Raw genomic sequence first — 19146 nt, 5'->3', positions numbered from 1 at the left:
GTACCTGTCAAGTCTAGACGTCGTATTTAATCATTCTGTATTTCTGAAGCAAAGCTTCTCACTAAAAGTCCTGAGTAGTTTTTGTTTGTCTGGGCTTGTCCCCCCCCCCAAAAAAAACCCCTCCTTTGTGCTGTACCTAACAGTTACCTCTCCCCCTCCCTGACCCTTGGCATCCACTGATAGGTTTTCTCCTTCACTGTTATTCTGTGTCTAAGAATTCCATATATCAATAAATAAAATACAGTGTGTAACCTCTGAGACTGGACTCTTGCATGCAGTTTAATTACCTGTGAGATCCATCCTGGTTGAAATATGTATGTACCAGCCAGTAAAGACTGTTCCTTTTTATTACCAAGCGATCTTATTTTCTTTAGATGCACCGTAATTTATTTAACCATTCAAGATTATTCCTTTTTTATTACCAAGTGTTCTTACTTTGTATAGATGCACCATAATTTGTTTAACCATTCACCTGTTGAAGTCATGTGGGTGGTGTCTGGTCTTTGGCTGTTTAGAAAGGCCATGAACATGCATGTATGGGCTTTCTGTGTAGAAATAAGCTTTTGTAAATGTGAGTATACCAACTTTCTTCTTCCTTTTTTGAATCGATCTTAGTGATTCTTCTTCCTTTGCCTTTCCCTAAACATTCTAGAATCGGTTTGTCTCTTTTTACAAATAATCCTGCTGGGATTTTCATTGAAACTGCATCCGTTTATCTGTTTGTGGGGAAACGACATCTTTACCATGTGGAGTTTCCCATTCCATGAACCTGGTATACTTCTCCATGTGGGGCTTCTTTGATATCTTTCATGGGCATTTTGTAGTTTTTGTTACACAGATCCTGTTCATGCTTTGTTAGTGATACTGATTATTTCATTTCTTGGGAAGCTGTTATAAATACTTTTTTTGTTGTTGTTGCTATACTTCCCAAGCGTTTATTAGCAAGTGGGTGCTCTGACACTCTGAAATTCAGCATCCTGTCTGTAAGCTCACTTGGCACACTGCAAGCTCCCACCATCCCTTTTAGGTGTTTTGTCCACAGCCAGTAGACCAGGTTCGTTTTAGTCCTAAGAAAAGATACAGCTTACCTTATAGAAGGGATGGGCCAGGTCAGGCAACCAGCATGCTAAGGATTCACGGCTGCAGCCTCACCCCTGACAGTTGGACAGTGGGGCCTCCAGGCTCAAAGTTCTTGACGAGGCTGAGGTCTTCCCCATGTTAGCCAGTCTCCGGAAACAGAACCCCACTCAGGTTACAGCCACTGTCCATTTTAAAGTGCTAGTATGCTGATTAAGAAGTCACTACTCCTGGCCCTGGCTGGCTAGCTTAGCAGTAGAGTGTCAGCCTGGTGTGTGGAAGTCCCGGGTTCGATTTCTGGTCAGGGCACACAGGAGAAGCGTCCATCTGCTTCTCCACCCCTCCCCCTCTCCTTTCTCTCTGTCTCTCTCTTCCCCTCCAGCAGCCAAGGCTCCATTGGAGCAAAGTTGGCCCAGGTGCTGAGGATGGCTCCATGGCCTCTGCCTCAGGTACTAGAATGACTCCCATTGCACTGGAGCAACACCCCAGATGGGCAGAGCATCGCCCCATGGTGGGCATGCCAGGTGGATCCCAGTTGGGTGCATATTGGAGTCTGTCTGTTGCCTCCCCACTTCTCACTTAAGAAAAATACAAAAAAAAAAGATAAAAAAGAGTCACTACACCAGTGGAAATAGCTTTAATGCTCACTTGCTCCCTCACTCTTTCTCTGTGCTGATTAGCACAACCCGTGCCGTGTCATGGCTGAGGGGTGCAGATAGGCTGGGGCGCTCTGGAACCTGCTTGTGGGAGGGTGACTGTCCACCTGCCAGAGCAGCGCGGCCCTCCTCCCCGCCCACTCCTGAAGGGCGAATCAGAGCGGAACATGCACATGCATGCACATGTCGCTGGGTTCCGTTTTAAAGTAAATCACGGATAGTGAACACTGCCCCCTTCCGCACTGGGTTGTGTGTAGAATCAGTTCCTTTCACCTGGTGTAAACTGAAGGAAAAGGAACTGGTTTCCATTTGTATGTTGCTAATACTTATATAAAGATACGATTTACGTTTATGTGTGTCTGCCTTCTGCTCTGCTCTTGCTGAATTCACTATTGGTGTCATGTGTGCTGCAGACATTTTTGTGGGTGTCTTGTCCAACTTACGGAGATGTTTTAATTTGTTAACTTGCCTTAATCATGAACCCCAAAAATAAAGCATTTAAAGGCTGCCGTGTCTTTCCTCTTAGCGTGATTTCTGGTGTTTTCCCTAGGTGTGGGAATTGTTCTTCTTATCTGTGTGTTCCAAATGCTTTTTCCATCGCAGTTTTGACCTCCCCTTTGACTTGTGATGTGTCTGAGAGCGTCTTTAAAACCTCTAGGTATTTGCATGGATTTTCTTTTTGGTTTTGTCATTTATTTCTGATTTTAGGATAGCGTGTTGGTTTTGGGATACTTTTTACATTTTGGAATTGATTGGAAGTTTCTTGACATCTTCATTGGCTCGGGAAAAGTCAGCTGCTAGATATTCAGATATTGCTTCTGCATCATTCTTCCTTCTCACCCATTAAATGCTTGTTAGACTGTATCACTGTGTTTGTTGCAATTTAGCCTCTCTTTTCTATTTTTATTCTTTTGTCCCCCTGTCCTGTATTCTGGACCGGTCATTCTAGAGACATTTTCCAACTTACATGCTCTTTGCTTTGTTCAACAATATATCAATTGAGCTCACTTACCATATTTTAAAATACCTTTATTCTCTTTCATATTTGCAGCATTCACATTCTATAGTTTTCTAGTCCCTCTTGAGGTGTTTGCTCTCTAATCTTATTCAGTAGTGCTTAAAAAAGAAAGAGAAAATAAACCTCGATATTTTCAGGGATTCATGTCCTATTCAACAAATGCTCCTCAGTAGCGCAGTCTCAATTGTTACCATTTCTCTTTGACATTAAGTGGTAACACTGGTGTGCCCCTGCTGGTGACAGTGCCCCTGGCACAGGTGTGTGTGTGGGGGGGGGGGTATGGGGGGGGCGCCCTCTGGCGTTGATTCCTGGCTTTGCTTCCTTTTAGTCCAGACACCAGGAGCTTGTTGAACTTGCAGACTTGAGTTTTCTGATCTTCTATATGAGGCTGTTACGTCAGGTGTCCTTACCGTAAAAGGGAACAATGAAGTCAGAGAACTATCTACGGGGCACATTTGTGTTTGTCCTTCCAGCCTTCGCTGGGCTTGTAGTTCCTTTCTCAGCCGCACTCCCTGCATCTTCCCTGAATTCAGTCCTTGCCTAGTCTCTCCGTCAGGATGGTGACTGTGTCCTGTCGTTACCAGGTGACTATGTCCTGTCTCCCGACTGGATCTGTGAATGATAAGGGAGGACTCCGGTTCTGTGCTTGCTCTGGCCAGCGTTTGAATGGAACGTGTGGTGCTCAGTGGTGGAGTGACTATGTTTAGTTGAAAACCCCCTAAAACATCCTAAAGTAGTGATTTCTTATTAAACTCTGTAGCCCAAGGCCAGGAGGTGCTGATTCAGTTCTCTTTGTTCCTGTTACTTCTCACAACACAGATGCATCATGTGTGACCTGAGGTTGCGTGTTTGACGTCTAGTGGGTGATGTCCAACTAGAGGGGTGATGTCCAAGCTTCAATATGGTTAGACTATGGGGTGTGAATGTAGGTTATCAGAAAAGTAACCCCATTCCTGCCTGTACTGGATACTTCAGGTAGTGAGTGGGTGAAGTGCTTTACAGGTGTTACCTTTTTTTGATCCTAAAGACAGTTTTATAGGCTGTATTAAGTTAGCTACCTGTTAAATGATTAGCACACTGAGTTGCTGATGAGGTACCTTGCCAATATCACATCACTAGCAAGTGACTTCAGCGAGGGTACACATCCATCCTGGACCATTCAGTTCTAAGCCTTCTATTTTAATTACTAGGACAAATAGCCGTTGCTGTTCGTCTAAACTTTCTGTGTCGTAGGACCAGCTCCTTAGGATTAAGTAACAGTGGTGGGAGGTGGTAGAACGGCATTGTGTAAGGCCAGGCTTTGGATCTGACTTACCAGCATACCCCGTTTACATTTTCCCCCAAAGATTTGCCCCGCACAAAGACGGCAGCAGCCGGCTGAGGAGCAGTGTGCTCTGGCTGGCTGTCCTCGGTTCCCTTAGGAACCTCCTCCCTGACATGACAGGTCCTGGTTAGGGTCGTTCCTGCTGCAGTGCGCCACCTGGTGGTTCCAGATGAGACACAGGTAGGATCTCAGGAATAAAAATCGCCTTCTCGTAACCCCCAGGGGTGGAGCGTCCTCTGGGCACCGGCCCAGAATGGTGGTGTTCAAGAGTGCGTTCTTCCTGGCACACAGTGGGTAAGCCAGTGCTGGCATCGGAACTGCCTCTTTGGTTGCCGCCGGGTTCGCAGTCATTTCATCCCGAGCGGTGTCTTCTGAGTCAGGCTGTGGGAGGAGAGACCTGCACACGAGTGTCATTGTTCTGTCTTGACTTTGACGGAGGTTAGGAGCCAACTAACTTATTGTACTGAATGAAGAGCCCCAGTTGAACAATATAGGTTCTGCAATGACGAGCAGTTTCGCACCTCGTTGGGTGCCTTTTTCTCTTTCTGCCTTTTTTTTTTTTTTTTTTTTTTTTTTTTGTGACAGGGACAGAGAGAAACAGGTAGGGGACAGATAGACAGGAAGGGAGAGAGATGAGAAGCATCAATTCTTCCTTGCAGCACCTTAGTTGTTCATTGATTGCTTTCTCATATGTGCCTTGACTGGGGGCTACAGCAGACCAAGTGACCCCTTGCTCAAGCTGGCCACCTTGGGGATTCGAACTTGGGTCCTCCGTGTCCCAGTTAGATGCTCTATCCATTGTGCCACTTCCTGGTCAGGCCTTTTTTCTCTTTCTGTTTTGGGGTTGGAACTACCCGCCTAGGAGCAGTTACACCATTCTTTTTTTTTTTTTTTTTAATCTTTTATTTATTCATTTTAGAGAGGAGAGGGAGAGACAGAGAGAGAGAGAGAGAGAGAGAGAGAGAGAGAGAGAGAGAGAGGAGAGACAGAGAGAGAGAAGGAGAGGAGGAGCTGGAAGCATCAACTCCCATATGTGCCTTGACCAGGCAAGCCCAGGGTTTTGAACCGGCGACCTCAGCATTTTCAGGTCGACGCTTTATCCACTGCGCCACCACAGGTCAGGCATACCATTCTTTTTTATTCCTTAAACTTAAAGGACCCAGCCTGACCAGGCGGTGGCACAGTGGATAGAGTGTCAGACTGGGATGCGGAGGACCCAGGTTTGAGACCCTGAGGTCGCCAGCTTGAGCACGGGCTCATCTGGTTTGAGCAAAGCTCACCAGCTTGGACCCAAGGTCGCTGGCTTGAGCAAGGGGTTACTCGGTCTGCTGGAGGCCTGCGGTCAAGGCACATATGAGAAAGCAATCAATGAACAACTAAGGTGTCGCAACAAAAAACTAATGATTGATGTTTCTCATCTCTCTTCGTTCCTGTCTGTCTGTTCCTATCTATCCCTCTGATTCTCTCTCTGTCTCTGTTGAAAAAAAAAAAAAAAAAAAAAACAGACAAAGGACCCAAACAAGAAAATCCAACCCAAGAGTTAGGGTTGGAGTCTTGAGGATGAGTCAGGCAGGCAAGGGAGCCGGGTGTGTTTTGTTCAATGATTTAGCTTGTAGAGGGGCTCATCCTTAGAGGTCGTAATGGTCATTTTAAATGAACTAGGATCTCAATTTATAAATTGAGAAGAAACTTTTTTTATTTAATGAGTCACGTTGTGATACATTTGCTCTGCTTTTATCTTAATGTAAGGTTTTTGACACCTTATTACTGGGAAGAAACTTCTCAGAGGGAACTGTAATTGGGACAGGGAAAAGCACGTTACGTTTTACATTTTTGGACTGCCATTCTGCAATAGAGGGTAAATATAAAAAATACCATTTGTTATGTATATGAACTTCCCCTTTATTGGTGAAGTATTGTTGTTTTTTACTTTTTAAAAAAATTTTTTTTAAAGCAAGACAGAGGAAGGGAGAGAGACAGAGACAGAAATATCAATCTGTTCCTGTATGTGCTCCGACTGGGGATCAAACCCACAACCTTTGTATATTGGGACAATGCTCCAACCAACGGAGCCATCTAGCCAGGGCATCTTTTTCTTCTTCCTTGATGACGTGTGCTTTATAGATGAATTCACCAGAGAGTAACATATATGCAGAATTGACTCTCTCTCTTCTCTCATTCACTCTGAAGCAGAAATCAAAGAGCAGTCTGAAGAGGACGCAGACGCTGAGGTGGACAGCAGCAAGCGGCCGGCCCCGGCCCTCCAGCGCTCCGTGTCGGAGGAGTCCGCAAGCTCCCTGGTCTCAGTGGGTGTGGAAGCCAAAATCAGGTTAGAGCAGCAGTTTTCAGCCTCTTGACATTCGGGGACTGGCGGAAAGAGGAGGATTATTTGGGGGACCATTAAGGCAGATGGGGGACCATTACCATGAGCCATAAGCAGATTTGACTAAGATCACTGGGTCTGTCTTCTTCATCCAACATCAGGGTGGCTTGCTCTTTGGCAGACCGGCATGAAAATTCCTGGCAGATGGGCTCATGGGCCAGCGGTTGAGAAACACTGGGTTAGTGAATGAAAGTGGGTGGTTGGAGACTAGTCGCAGGGGTGGACTGTAGAGAACATTCAGGGAGTCCAGTGTAAGCTGTAAAATTCTGGATGGAATGATAATGTTTAGTTGCTTCACATTTGAGGCTGATCCCTCTGCAAGTAGTTGGGGGAGAGATGTCCCTGGGACGGTGGTTGTAGAAGCCAGCGGTACTCAAGACCTGAGCAGGGATCAACTCTGTGCTCTTCCTACTAGAACAAGTAACTGGTATTCACCTATAAACTTAACCTGTGTACTCCTGGGCCTTACACTGTCTTCATTTTTCATTTTTTGTAAATTTTTAAATATCTTCTTTAAATTACTTTTATGGAGGAAGGGAGAGCGAGAAGTATCAACTCGTAGCCGCTTCACTTTAGTTGTTCTTTGCTTGCTTTGACATATATGCCTTGAGTGAGCCAGCCCAGGGTTTTAAACCAGGGACCTCAGTGTTCCAGGTCGACCGCTCTGTCCATTGCACTGCCCCAGAGCAAGCTATCTTTGTTCTTTAAACAAAGACATGCAGGACATTATCAGCTGTATGTAATTCATCTTGGAAGTCTTAATTTTTTTTTTTTTTTTAACTTTATCTGAGAGCTCTGAATAAAGCTCCAAAATCACCCACCCTCTAGCAAGGTCCCCCCTTTCTCCTGCTTCGGCACGCTGTCCCTGTCCCCCCACTTTGTGTCCTCTGCAGGATCCAGCAGACTCCCTCTGTCGCAGTCCTGGCATCCTGGGGATGCCATTTCTCTCTGCACACTCCCTGGGAACCTCACTCCGTCTGGTGGCTAGATCCTGTCTCTGTGCTCAGGAACCCGGCATTTATGTCCGCGGGGCGGCTTTTCTCCGAACCCCACACTTCCATCTGTCCTCTTGACACTGTCCTAGACACCCACCCTCGACATACCCCCCAAAGCCCCCTTGTACTCACCCCACCTTGGCCGCAGTCCCCTCCCCAGACTTCTCCATCGCAGTAAATAGTACCAGTGCTCGCCCGTTGCTCAGGGCAAAGACTTGAGTTAATCCTTGATTTCCGTGTTTTCCCGTGCCTCCTGTTCTGAATCCTGTAGCTCAGTGGGAGAGGACATTCCTAAGGAGTCCTGACCCTCTAACCTGCCTGCCAGCCCTGCTTGGGCCCCTGTTGTTTGCAGGAGTCTCAAGTAGCCTTTTAACTATATAGTTTTCCTGCTTCTTCTTCTCTGTACTTTCTACAGTCTGGGTTGTTTTCAGCACAATTGCAAAAAAAGAAAAGGCATTCTAAAAGCCATCAGATCTACCCTTAGTTCTCTTTATTGACTGTTATATTTTAATTCAATTTGAAGTCCCTGCCGTGTCCTGCAGATTAGGATCTGAGCCCAGAGCCCTATTGGGTTCCATCTGTTACTTCCTGTTGTGCTGTGACCCAGGTGTCCTCAGGGCTCCCGACTTGGGGGATCCTGCTTCTACCCATAGGCCCCTGTCATGTGGCCTTTCTCCGCAAGGAGGGGGAGCTTCCATACGGGTCTCTCCCCAAGTTCCTGTCATTCTGATCTGATGGTCTCCTGGGGAAACGAGAGTGCTTGGTGGGAGTTTGAGTGAAGGGTGTAGAGGTTTTCTTAGCCCCTAGGTTTTTTTTTTCCTTTATGGAAATGAAGGTTTAGTTTACAATACAGTAAAATTCATTCATTGAATGAGTTCAGAGATTCTCTGCAAACTCAGTGGTCCTAGGCCCACTGCAACCACAAGATGAAGAGCAGTTCGATCAAACCAAACGTTCTCGGATGTGTCCGGTATGGTCATCCCTGAGCTTGGCTCCTGCCCCCCAACAACCGCTGACCTGTTTGCTGTTGCCGTAGTTCTAGCTTTGCAGTGACACCCTGTGAGTGGAACCAGAAAGGGTCTTGTTTGCTTAGCGTGTTGCAGTCAAGGTCAGGTTCTGTGTTGTGGAGGTACCCGCCACACTTTTTAAATTTTATTTCTCGGTGAGAGATATTGGGGTCATTTCCATTTTTGGTAATTAAGAATAAAACTGGTATAAATATTCCTTCCTAGGTTTTGTTGTGAATATAGGGTTTTTATTTCGCCTAGGGGAAAGGTCATTTTAAAGGAAGACACCAAAGTGCTTCCCAGTGCACTGTTTTTGCGTCCCTACTATGATTTATGAGTGTTCCCATTATGATGTATGAATGTCCCGACTTTTGTGTGAGAGGCCGTACTGTGCTGTATGAGTGTCCCACTGGAGAGCCGTCTGGCAGGACGTGTCTTGTTTTGACTCCTCTGGACTCTTAGGCACGGCCCCCTTCATCTCAGGATCTGGTATTCCCAGTGGCCCTGCCGTCACCCTAGGTACAGGAGACCTGTCATGATCTGGGTCCAGGACGTGGTCTTGCTGTTTGTCCAGGGGAAAAGGCCCTGTTCTGTGGTGAAATTTCTGAGATCTTCCACACCTAGGAATAACTTTATTGCACCTTCACATTTGATCAATGGTTCTGGGTATAAAATGGAAAGTTGTAACAACGTGTATCAGAACTTCAGAGGAATTGCTTGGTTTTCTTGGCGGTGAAGTTGCCCTCAGGATGGCCATGAGGCTGCTGCCACTCTGACTGTTATTGTTCATGGCTAATGTTTTAGGGGGAGAAACAGGCAGAAATGGGGTATGCTGAGAGACATGTGAGCTTAATCGCTGAGAGAAAAGTATGAAACCAGAAAATTATAATAGTAGTAAGATCGTGGCAAAGGATACTGCTGGTGGTATCCTGTAGTCAAGAAAAAAATATTTTCTTTCTTCTTTGACTCTTTTCTGAAAGTAGACCCCCATCTAATTGTGCATAATGTGTGTGTATCAGTGAGCAGTGCATTTATCATTCCATCTAACGAGATAATATTGGGGAAATATAAACCAGCAACTTTCATAAACAAAGGGAAGTTAGTTGAGAGAGACCCAATATAAAATTTACTAAAAAAAATGACTGAGCCCCCCCTAGTTGTTAGATGAGATGCTACCTGATTCATGAATCACATAGTAAAGCCAAATTTAAAACAAACCACCTAAATAGATTATAGATTAGTTCTATCACCTGTTAATGCAGAGACATCATGAAAGTTCCTGGGGGAGATACGTCAGAGGCAATGGTGGAGACTTTGATCCTGAGAAGAAAGATTTGGGTGCAGCCACCGTTAAATGCATTGTGAAAAAAATACATAGTATGTCCAAAAGAGGCAGTCCTTTTAATTCTGTTCTTCCTAAGTTTCCTCATTAAGCATATATTCCGTAAGCATATGTCGTTTCTGCCCTTTAACTTTAAAAATACTTTCCTTTTAAAAAATTAATATATTTTATTGTTTCGAACAATTTTAGCTTTACAGAAAAATCAAACCAACCTTCTCCTGCCTCGGTTTCCTCTGTTGTCTACACATCATACATTAGTACGATGCATTTGTTACAACGAATGACGCCTGTTTTGGTACATTATTATTAACTTAATAAGTCCTTGGCTTCCACTAGGGCAGTGGTCCCCAACCCCCGGGCCGCGGACCGGTACTGGTCCGTGGGCCATTTGGTACTGGTCCGCAGAGAAAGAATAAATAACTTACATTATTTCCGTTTTATTTATATTTAAGTCTGAACGATGTTTTATTTTTAAAAAATGACCAGATTCCCTCTGTTACATCTGTCTTAAGACTCACTCTTGATGCTTGTCTCGGTCATGTGATACATTTATCCATCCCACCCTAAAGGCCGGTCCATGAAAATATTTTCTGATATTAAACCGGTCCGTGGCCCAAAAAATGTTGGGGACCACTGCACTAGGGTTCTTCTCTGTGTTACATTGTTTTATAAACGTATACTGTCAGGTATTGGCCGTAACAGTGTATCCTATGAAAGTTTCTCAGCTCTTTGTGGATAAAAAAATAGTTCGGTCAAGTGGTAAAGTAAAACTTTCTAGCCACTTGTTTGACAAAGCTAGATGTATTGATGTGGCCATAAAACCCTTCCTCTTCCCAATCTAGGTTTTCCTTTATTCTTTTTTAATACTGTGATTTTTCTTGAATCGAATTTAAAAGAAAATTGGTTCTCTATGTACAAACTATAATTTTTTTGACTTGGTATGTTTTTACTATTTAATAAAAATAAACCATGCTGTGGAAAAGTAGAATTGCAAAGCCATAATTGTTTTTAAATGTAACTTGTTCTGATGCCCTAGACCAGAGAGTTTCAACTGTTTTTGTCTCATGATGACCATAAACTGATCGCTAACATTTTAGTGATTTATTTTATTTTGACACATGCACACACAAAAATTTTTTTGCCAACCTGACCCCGAAATAGAAAAAAATGGTATAGTTATTAATTAGCAACAATCACACCTCAGAATAAACCTCATTGGCTGTGATACTTGCCACTATGCAAAGCTAAAAAATAGGTATAATTTTGATTCATTCACATCTGTGGCTGTGGTTGTTGGCCGTTGTCATTTTTTAACGTGCCAGTCGAAGGGGAAAGAGGTCAGTGCCTCTGACCAAATAAACAGGTAAGCGCATGGTCTAAAAATTCTTGCGGTTCAGCCGGTTGAAAGTTGCCGCCGTAGACGTTATTTGAAAGCTTAGCTCCCACTCAAGATGCCATATCTGAATGTAAGGCACACGTGTCTGAGGTTGTCTCCGCCCCGTGAGGAAGCCGAAATGTAATGCCTTTCTCCTTCTCCCATCTTCCTTTCCTCCTTCTGTGTCTACCAGTGAACAGCTCTGCGCTTTCTGTTACTGTGGTGAGAAGAGCTCCTTAGGACAAGGAGACTTGAAGCAGTTCCGAGTGACACTGGGGTTTCTCTTGCCGTGGAAAAACCACCCCGCCAGCACAGATGACCGCAGCAATGGGACCCGTGACAGAATGCAGAACTCGGCACCACGAAAGCAGAGAGGACAGAAAAGGTAAGCAACTTCTAGTGCCACTGTGGCAGGAAGGCAGTGAGCAGTCGTAGGCCACCTTGCTTGCATCGCATTGTCTGTGACTATTCGAATGGGGGGGGGGTGTTGACCAAACAGTTTCTCATGTGTTTCAACTTTGATAGGATGCTTTGTGACTCACCCTTATTAACCCGACACATGCCCCTTCTCTCAGAATTTCTTTTGCCCTGTTCTGAAAAGTTGATCGTCCCTGACCTGTGGTGGCACAGTGGGTAAAAGTGTCGACCTGGAACACTAAGGTTGCCAGTTTGAAACCCTGGGCTTCCCTAGTCAAGGCACATATGGGAGTTGATGCTTTCTGCTCTTCCCTCCCTTCTCTATCTGTCTCTCTTTCTCTGTCTCCTCTCTATAAAATGAATAAATAAAATCTAAAATAAATAAATAATTTTTAAAAAAAGAAAAGTTGATCTTAATCATATAGTAACCACGTCAGCGTGATCACTAAGGTACACTCTTAGAAGGAAACTTTGAAGAATGGAACAATATGTGAGAAGGAGATTTAAAAAGATGAAGCCCCTTCCCTTTCTCTAAGTAAATCTTGGATGGTTTGTGAGAATATAAAGAGGAAATAGCAAAACCAATGTTTTTCAGTAGACATGTCCTTTATGTGCTGTTTATTTATTTATTCATATGGTTCCGAGAAGGTCGAGCTGTCCTGTAAACTCTTTTCATAGTATTGGGCTGACTCGCTTTCTTTGTAAGTAGTAATCATCTGCTGAGAGGGCCCTTTCTGAAATGACAGAAAATGTACTTTTTTCTTTTTTAAGTGAAACAAGAATTCACTAAGCTACTGGTATAACTATATAGCTGTGTTTATATTCATGGTCATTGTCGTACCCCAAAAGTCTTGTCTACTGTGTTTGCTTTCCAATTTAAAAATATTTTCCCATGTTGTAGAGTTTTGGTTAAAGGCCATAGTAATCTATGTGGACTTGGCTCTGCAGTTGAGGGAACGAAATTTTTCTGAGGTCAGCGAGAAAGTGTAAAATTAATTTAGCTTAGAAGACTCACTGGCTCTGCCCCTTGAGGGTGATGATGTAATCACCCCAGTGCTTGTCTGGCCTTTATCCAGAATTAAGGACAGAGGCGGAAGCATTGTTGTGTTGTGCTGATTTTATTGGCTCCTTCTCTTGCAACGCAGCCAATGCCTATAAGACCTGAAGTAGGAAATGAAACAATCACAAGAGAGACTCTTTGAAAAAATTTAAGGTGGAACAATTTAAGGAAGTCCTGGAGTTAACTGTATTTGGTGTCTTGATATTTTCAAAAGCCTTAGCTAGATCACACACATGAGCTTTTACCTTTTGATAAAATGAGTGAGGTCATTCGAATAAAATGTATGAAAAGTCCAGTGCACTTAACAGTGTCCATCGAAACCTGGCAAAGGTATGGACTGGAACCAGGTTATATATATCTTCACATTCTGCTTTGAGTAATGGCTATCAAAAAAACACCTGTTCTGGGGAATACAGTTGGGCTTCACGTACTTATTTTATAAGCTAAGTTAATTTTTAGCGAAAATCTATATGAGCTAAGATGATAATTATGTAAAAATAGCCTTGGTTTAATGAAAGTCTTCATACACAACTTGGTGTTTACCAAGTTATTAAGTAATGATAACAAGCCAATTAATGGACCTTACGAATAAAAACAATTTATAAAAATGTGGAAATCACTTGGGGTAAACATTAATTTAGCTTGGTGTAAATGATTTTAAGTATTTACAGAATATGTTACTAATGGACTATAAACTGTTCTTTTTTTTTTTTCTTTAATTGGTAAAGGAGGTTTTTAAATAAGTTTTTTTCCTTCTTGGTTTTCTAAATAGAAGAATGTATAATCAAGGATTCATTTCTTCCTTTTGTTTTAGACTTAAAATTTGGGGGGTTTGTATTTCAGCTATCTTCTCAGGGTTCTCAGTAGGGCTGCTGTGGTCCTTAGGGTAGACCTCAGCATCTTACTGATGTGCTCTGTGCACATAGTCTGGTTGCAAAACCTGAAGGTGAAATTTTGCTTAAGCTACTGATTAGGAACTGGTTAGTAATAAACTGGTTAGTGATTCCTTCAGTTTTTATACCCATACTTCCTCCCAATCAAATACTGGTAGAAGGAAATATGTTAAAATGTTACATTAAACTTTTTTTTTTAAGTGAGAGTCAGGGAGGCAGAGAGACAGACTCCTGTATGTACCCCAACTGGGATCCACCTGGCATGGGGCGATGCTCTGCCCATCTGAGGCTGCTGCTCTGTTGCTCGGCAACCTAGCTATTTCAGTGCCTGAGGTAAGGCCTCAGAGCCATCCTCAGCACCCAGGGCCAACCTGCTCGAACCATTCAAGCCATGGCTGCAGGAGGAGGGGAGGAGGTTAGGGGGGAGAGAAAGCAGATGGTCGTTTCTCCTGTGTGCCCTGACCAGGAATCAAACCTGGGACTTCCACATGGCAGGCTGACACTCTACTACTGAGCCAACCAGCTAGGGTCAACATTTGAATTTATAAATGGACCGTCTGTCTTTCCCCCACTCCCCAAAATATCAGTGATTAATAATGAAGAGTATATTTGTAGGAATGGAAATTATATTTGTAGGACAGAGTTTGTTCTCATTTTACTGTGGACACCTATAAAAAAAAACAACCTCGGGAATTTAAAGTTAGTGTAGCATGCTAAACTTTCTAAAAAGGTTAAGTCTATGCATTTGTAATGCCAAACATAAAAGTCCTGGTTATTTTTATGCAGTTTGATCTTTAAATGTCCTTCCTGAAATATGTTAATACGTTTTCTCTTCCAGTGATTCCAGGTATAAAAAAGTTTAGTACCCAGTCACTGTGCTGATCTTCTCTTAATAGGAACCATGATAAATGCCCAGGAGACAGAAGTACAGTGAGTCATAACCTACGTTCAGTAGTGATTTAATCCACAGTTCCGATAGGCTAAATGCTGTGATATCAGGAGGAGATCAAATTTTTACTGCCAGTCAGCCCATTTCCCCCATGTGACGTGCAAAGGCAACAGTAGCCATTGCTTAGGTCATTGTGTCAGTGACTGTCTGAAGTTTCAGGACTTGGAAAGTCTGAAATCTCCCATCTGTTGCACACCTTACTCAGTGTTAATTTCCTTATATATACTGTAGTTTTTGCTGTTACACTGTCTCCCTTCTCCCCATCCACTGGGATAGCTGTTTTCCTTTTCCTTTTTCACTTCTGATTTGCAATGGGGCAGGCTTGGAGAGAGTGCCTGCAGCATCCTGATACAGACTGTCTTGTTGAGGTGTGGGGAGGGGACCCTAGAAAACTCCAGCTAACACATTTCTGCTCCCACCGCCCCCCTCCTCACACTCAGTGGGTTTTTTATTTCCCTTGGAAAACAACCTTTCTTGACATAAAATTAATTGCCGGCTCTGTTTGTGGTAGCCCTCAAGAAAAAGCAAAATTAAAATTTCTGGCCTTGGCCGGTTGGCTCAATGATAGAGTGTTGGCCCGGCTTGTGGATGTCTTGGGTTTGAGATTTCCGGCCAGGGCACACAGGAGAAGCGCCCATCTGCTTCTTCACCTCTCCCCTTCCCTTCCCCATCTCTTTCTCTTTCTCTTTTCCTCCTGCAGCCAGGGTTCAAATGTTTTGAGCTAAGTTGGCCCTGGGTGCTAAGGATGGCTCCATGGCCTCACCTCAGGTGCTAAAATAGTTCGGTTGCGAAGCTACAGAGCAGCAGCCCAGATAGGCAGAACATTGCCCCCTAGTGGGCTTGCCGGGTGGGTGCATGCAGGAGTCTGTCTCTCTGCCTCCCCTCCTCTCACTTAATAAAAAAATTAAAAAGTTAAAATTTCTGATTTGATCAAGTTAGGTTTTATAAACATTTAAGTAAGGCAAAAGAGAATATATCATTTTATGTGATAAAATACGGTTCCCGATTAGACTGTTAGAACACCAGTCTTTGTGTGTGTGTGTGTGTATGTGTGTGTGTGTGTGTGTGTGTGTGTGTGTGTGTGTGTTTAAATGTTATAGAATGGCAAAATAAATTTCCAACTCTAATTTTTACCCTTTTTACAGATCTGGAGACTTTTTTTTAGTTGTTGCTTACCTGATACCAGGTAACGATCTAGTTTTACGTTACACTATTAATAATAACAGATGTGTTCTAAAAGTTGTTTTCTGACAGCTTATCCCTGATAAGTTAAAACCAATCCAGCGGTATGTTCTAAGTAAGTTGTTATAAGATGAAACACTCTCTGCGGTCAACACTGGCAGACCTGTTTTTATTTTATGCCCCCAGAGACCGACCTCCTCCTCAGAATGCAGTGTCTTGTGTAAGTGTGAGCACACAGACTGTGTCCGATGACCAGGCTGGTAAATTGTGGGACGAGCTCAGCCTGGTCGGCCTGCCAGATGGCATCGATGTCCAAGCCTTATTTGATCCTACAGGTGAGAGGGCCTGCCTTCCAGAACAAACTACCTCTTGATTCTGGGAGCGTCTTAATTAGAGTGACTTCTTAATCAACAACCTGTCACTGGGAAATAGTGATGATCCCATTGTAAAGAATGGCCTGGTTAAGGGTGGCTTCTTAGGTAAAATAAATGGTCTAGTTATACTGACCTAATTTAACGTTGCAGTCTGACCAGGGCTAATGCTGGGCGGGATGCTTTTACAAGTGTTCGCGTCTCTGTGTTGATGGTAATGCTGCGGTGACCTGATAGTTGAGGAATGAGAACATTTTAAAGGGATCTGAGAGGACTTGGGGAGCACGGTGCTCTGGGTGTGTTTATTGTAGGGGTGAAGGGCGTTAGCTCTTAGCCATGTGGGTATCCCATTGTAACAGAATAGCAACACATACCCATGATATGAGGAGGTTGTGGGGTTTGGGGTAAATTTCATTCAGCACTTAAACACTGTGTATGGATAGCAGTCCAGATGCTCTGTGATGGAGAATTTAATGGCCCAGCTGTTGTTTGATGATTGTTGAGGACTCTTGGTGTGGGGTAGAGCGGAATGGAGGTATATACATTGTTATTCATTGGCTGAACATCCTTGTTATCCTAAAGTATTACATACTGTCGATAGTTTGATGGGTAGAGTTCCCAATAAAATATCTCATAGCAGTACTGAAATGAAATGATTAATTACTGATTTTTTTTGTTGGAGGAATAATCGCTCATGCCATGATTCTTGGTCTCATGAGTTCCTCAGAATCAGCAGTGAGGGCTTGTGGAAACATAGACTTCTGGGTTCCATGGGTCTCAGTTGTGAGCTAAGACTGTGCATTTCTTACAAGTTCCCAGATGCAGCCGGACGGCAGTTGGAGAAGGGCTGCTTTTCATTCCCTTGTGTCTTTTACACGGGAGAGCGGGTGTGGGGGAAGGGGGGAGGTTTGCATCTGTGTTAATTACCGTGTTAATCTGGTTAATGTTACTCCTTTGCTCCTCTCTGCCCTCTCACCATTCCCTAGGCACTTGTTGGGCTCATCACCGTTGTGTGGAGTGGTCACTGGGTTTGTGCCAGGTGGAAGAACCGTCGTTAGTGAACGTGGACAGAGCGGTCATCTCAGGGAGCACAGAAGTAAGTAACAGAAACAGACATCTAAGCCCAGCTCGATACCCTTGGCTGCAAAAGCCTCCCTCAGAGGGATGATTTGTCCAATGATGGCTGTCATGTAACAACCCTTAACATAGAAAATTAAATTTTATCTAAGCATTGTTTGTGCAAACCACAAGAACATAGTCTGAGTTATGCAATAAATGTAACTCTTTAAATACTTGACGTTTAAATCAGAAATCAAGCTCGATAGAAGCAAGAGTTACTACTTACTAATACATCCATGTGTGGTTACTTTTTAAAGAAAAAAACCACATGATGAAGACCTAACACAGGAGAGAGATGCGGTCTGACAGGTCTGTGGTCTGCAGCATGGGCCAGCTCTGTTTGATAAGCTGGCAGCTGAGTTCACCTTTCCGGCTCTATCCCCAAGTAGTAGTGTCCTGGACACAGCCGCCGTCCTGTAGAGCGTTCGCTGTGGAATGGGTGTGGGAAGGGATGCACGTACCTTCCTTGCAGGGTGGCCAGCCCTGGGAAGCACGATTGCTTTGCTGCTGTCCAGTTCTCTTCAGTTGTTGACAAGTATATTTGGGTGATTTGAAACGGCCCCTTCACCAGGAATGTGACACGTGGAAATGTTGACTGTAGGAATGACACAGTCTTCAACTGACTGAATATGATTGAAACTTTTAAAAAGGGTCATTGTGACAAGGGCTTTAGATTCAAGTCATCATTTGATTAGTATAACATGAGCCTTACTCAGTAGTTATCAGAATGATCTAATGTCCATGGATAAGTAACTCTCGCCTCAAGATTAGTCAAGTTAAAAGAGTGCTTGTTTTGGAAATGTGACATGACCTTTAAGTGCTCATGTTAATCAGAGTTTGAACAGTATAAGACACAACATTAAATTCCACTGTGAAGAGACTTGGATGGCCAGATCAAGACTGTGATGGATCTGTGAGAGTTAGTTCTCCTGTGAACTGATCATTCAGAAGTCATTCGGGGTTATTCTGTGATGCTGAGAAGTACAGGCATCTCTCGGATTACCGTCCCAGACCATGGCGGTAAACCAGGTGTCCCAGTAAAAGGGAACAGTCCTCTCGCCGGCGGAGGGTCTTGCCTTTTCTTTGTCGACAACTCAGCATCTGTGAAGCACAGAGAGGGTAGTTAAAGGGAAACTTGCCTCACACCCTCTGTTTTGAGCAGAAGATAGCATTCCTGGTGAAGATACTGTATGTTCTTGTTCTCTAAATGCATACTGGTTGATACTGAAATGGAATACAGAGATCAAGGCTGCGCTCTACCCCCTGACAAAGGAATGGGGGCCATGCGAGACCTGCATTCCTTCCCACTTTATTTAGGGGTGGAGTGGACCCTGGCAGGTAGAGGGCAGACAGGTAGAGCTGGGTGTAGATGGAGCGATGGGATGGTGAGGGAAGTGGGGCGGCTCCACCGCAGTGTGCGCGCGTCTTCTGACATTTCTACGGTTGTCTTGTGTTTCTCCATCGTCAAAACAGACACAGGGTAGACCAGTCAGCTACAACTTTTTTTTTTTTTTTTGTATTTCTCTGAAGCTGGAAACGGGGAGAGACAACCAGACAGACTCCCGCATGCGCCCGACCTGGATCCACCCGGCACGCCCACCAGGGGTGATGCTCCGCCCACCAGGGGGCAACGCTCTGCCCCTCCGGGTGTCGCTCCGGTGTGACCAGAGCCACTCCAGCACCTGGGGCAGAGGCCAAGGAGCCATCCCCAGCGCCCGGGCCATCCTCACTCCAATGGAGCCCTGGCTGCGGGAAGGGAAGAGGGAGACAGAGAGGAAGGGGGGGGGTGGAGAAGCAAATGGGCACTTCTCCTATGCACCCTGGCCCGGAATCGAACCCGGGTCCCCCGCACGCCAGGCCGATGCTCTACCGCTGAGCCAACCAGCCAAGGCCAGCTAGAACTTTTGAAATGCCTTCTCCCCTAAAGAAAACAAGAGTCTGTGGCCCTGGCCAGTTGGCTCAGTGGTAGAGCATCAGC

The 19146-nt window shown here is 44.4% G+C and overlaps 1 protein-coding gene and 1 pseudogene across 12 annotated transcripts in view; one reads left to right on the top strand and one right to left on the bottom strand.

Annotated features, from left to right (window-relative positions):
- Positions 1-19146, top strand: part of KMT2C (lysine methyltransferase 2C) — a 235480-nt gene that overhangs the window by 74428 nt on the left and 141906 nt on the right. For 9 of the 12 annotated variants that reach the window (XR_010726264.1, XM_066237425.1, XM_066237423.1 and 6 more), the window contains exons 3-6: positions 6266-6404; positions 11371-11562; positions 15865-16013; positions 17036-17145. Coding sequence is in view for 11 of the 12 variants with exons in the window: in XM_066237425.1 (XP_066093522.1) it covers positions 6266-6404; positions 11371-11562; positions 15865-16013; positions 17036-17145 (590 nt within the window). In the remaining variant the exon portion in view is untranslated. The remainder of the gene's footprint in view (positions 1-6265; positions 6405-11370; positions 11563-15864; positions 16014-17035; positions 17146-19146) is intronic. The other 3 variants (XM_066237431.1, XM_066237427.1, XM_066237422.1) reach the window with 1 other exon arrangement.
- On the bottom strand, positions 10918-11048 carry LOC136309705 (U4 spliceosomal RNA; annotated as a pseudogene).

Source organism: Saccopteryx bilineata, chromosome 6 (assembly GCF_036850765.1).
Source record: "Saccopteryx bilineata isolate mSacBil1 chromosome 6, mSacBil1_pri_phased_curated, whole genome shotgun sequence".
Classification (NCBI taxonomy): Eukaryota; Metazoa; Chordata; class Mammalia; order Chiroptera; family Emballonuridae; genus Saccopteryx; species Saccopteryx bilineata.
This window is presented reverse-complemented; position numbering and strand designations above follow the sequence as displayed.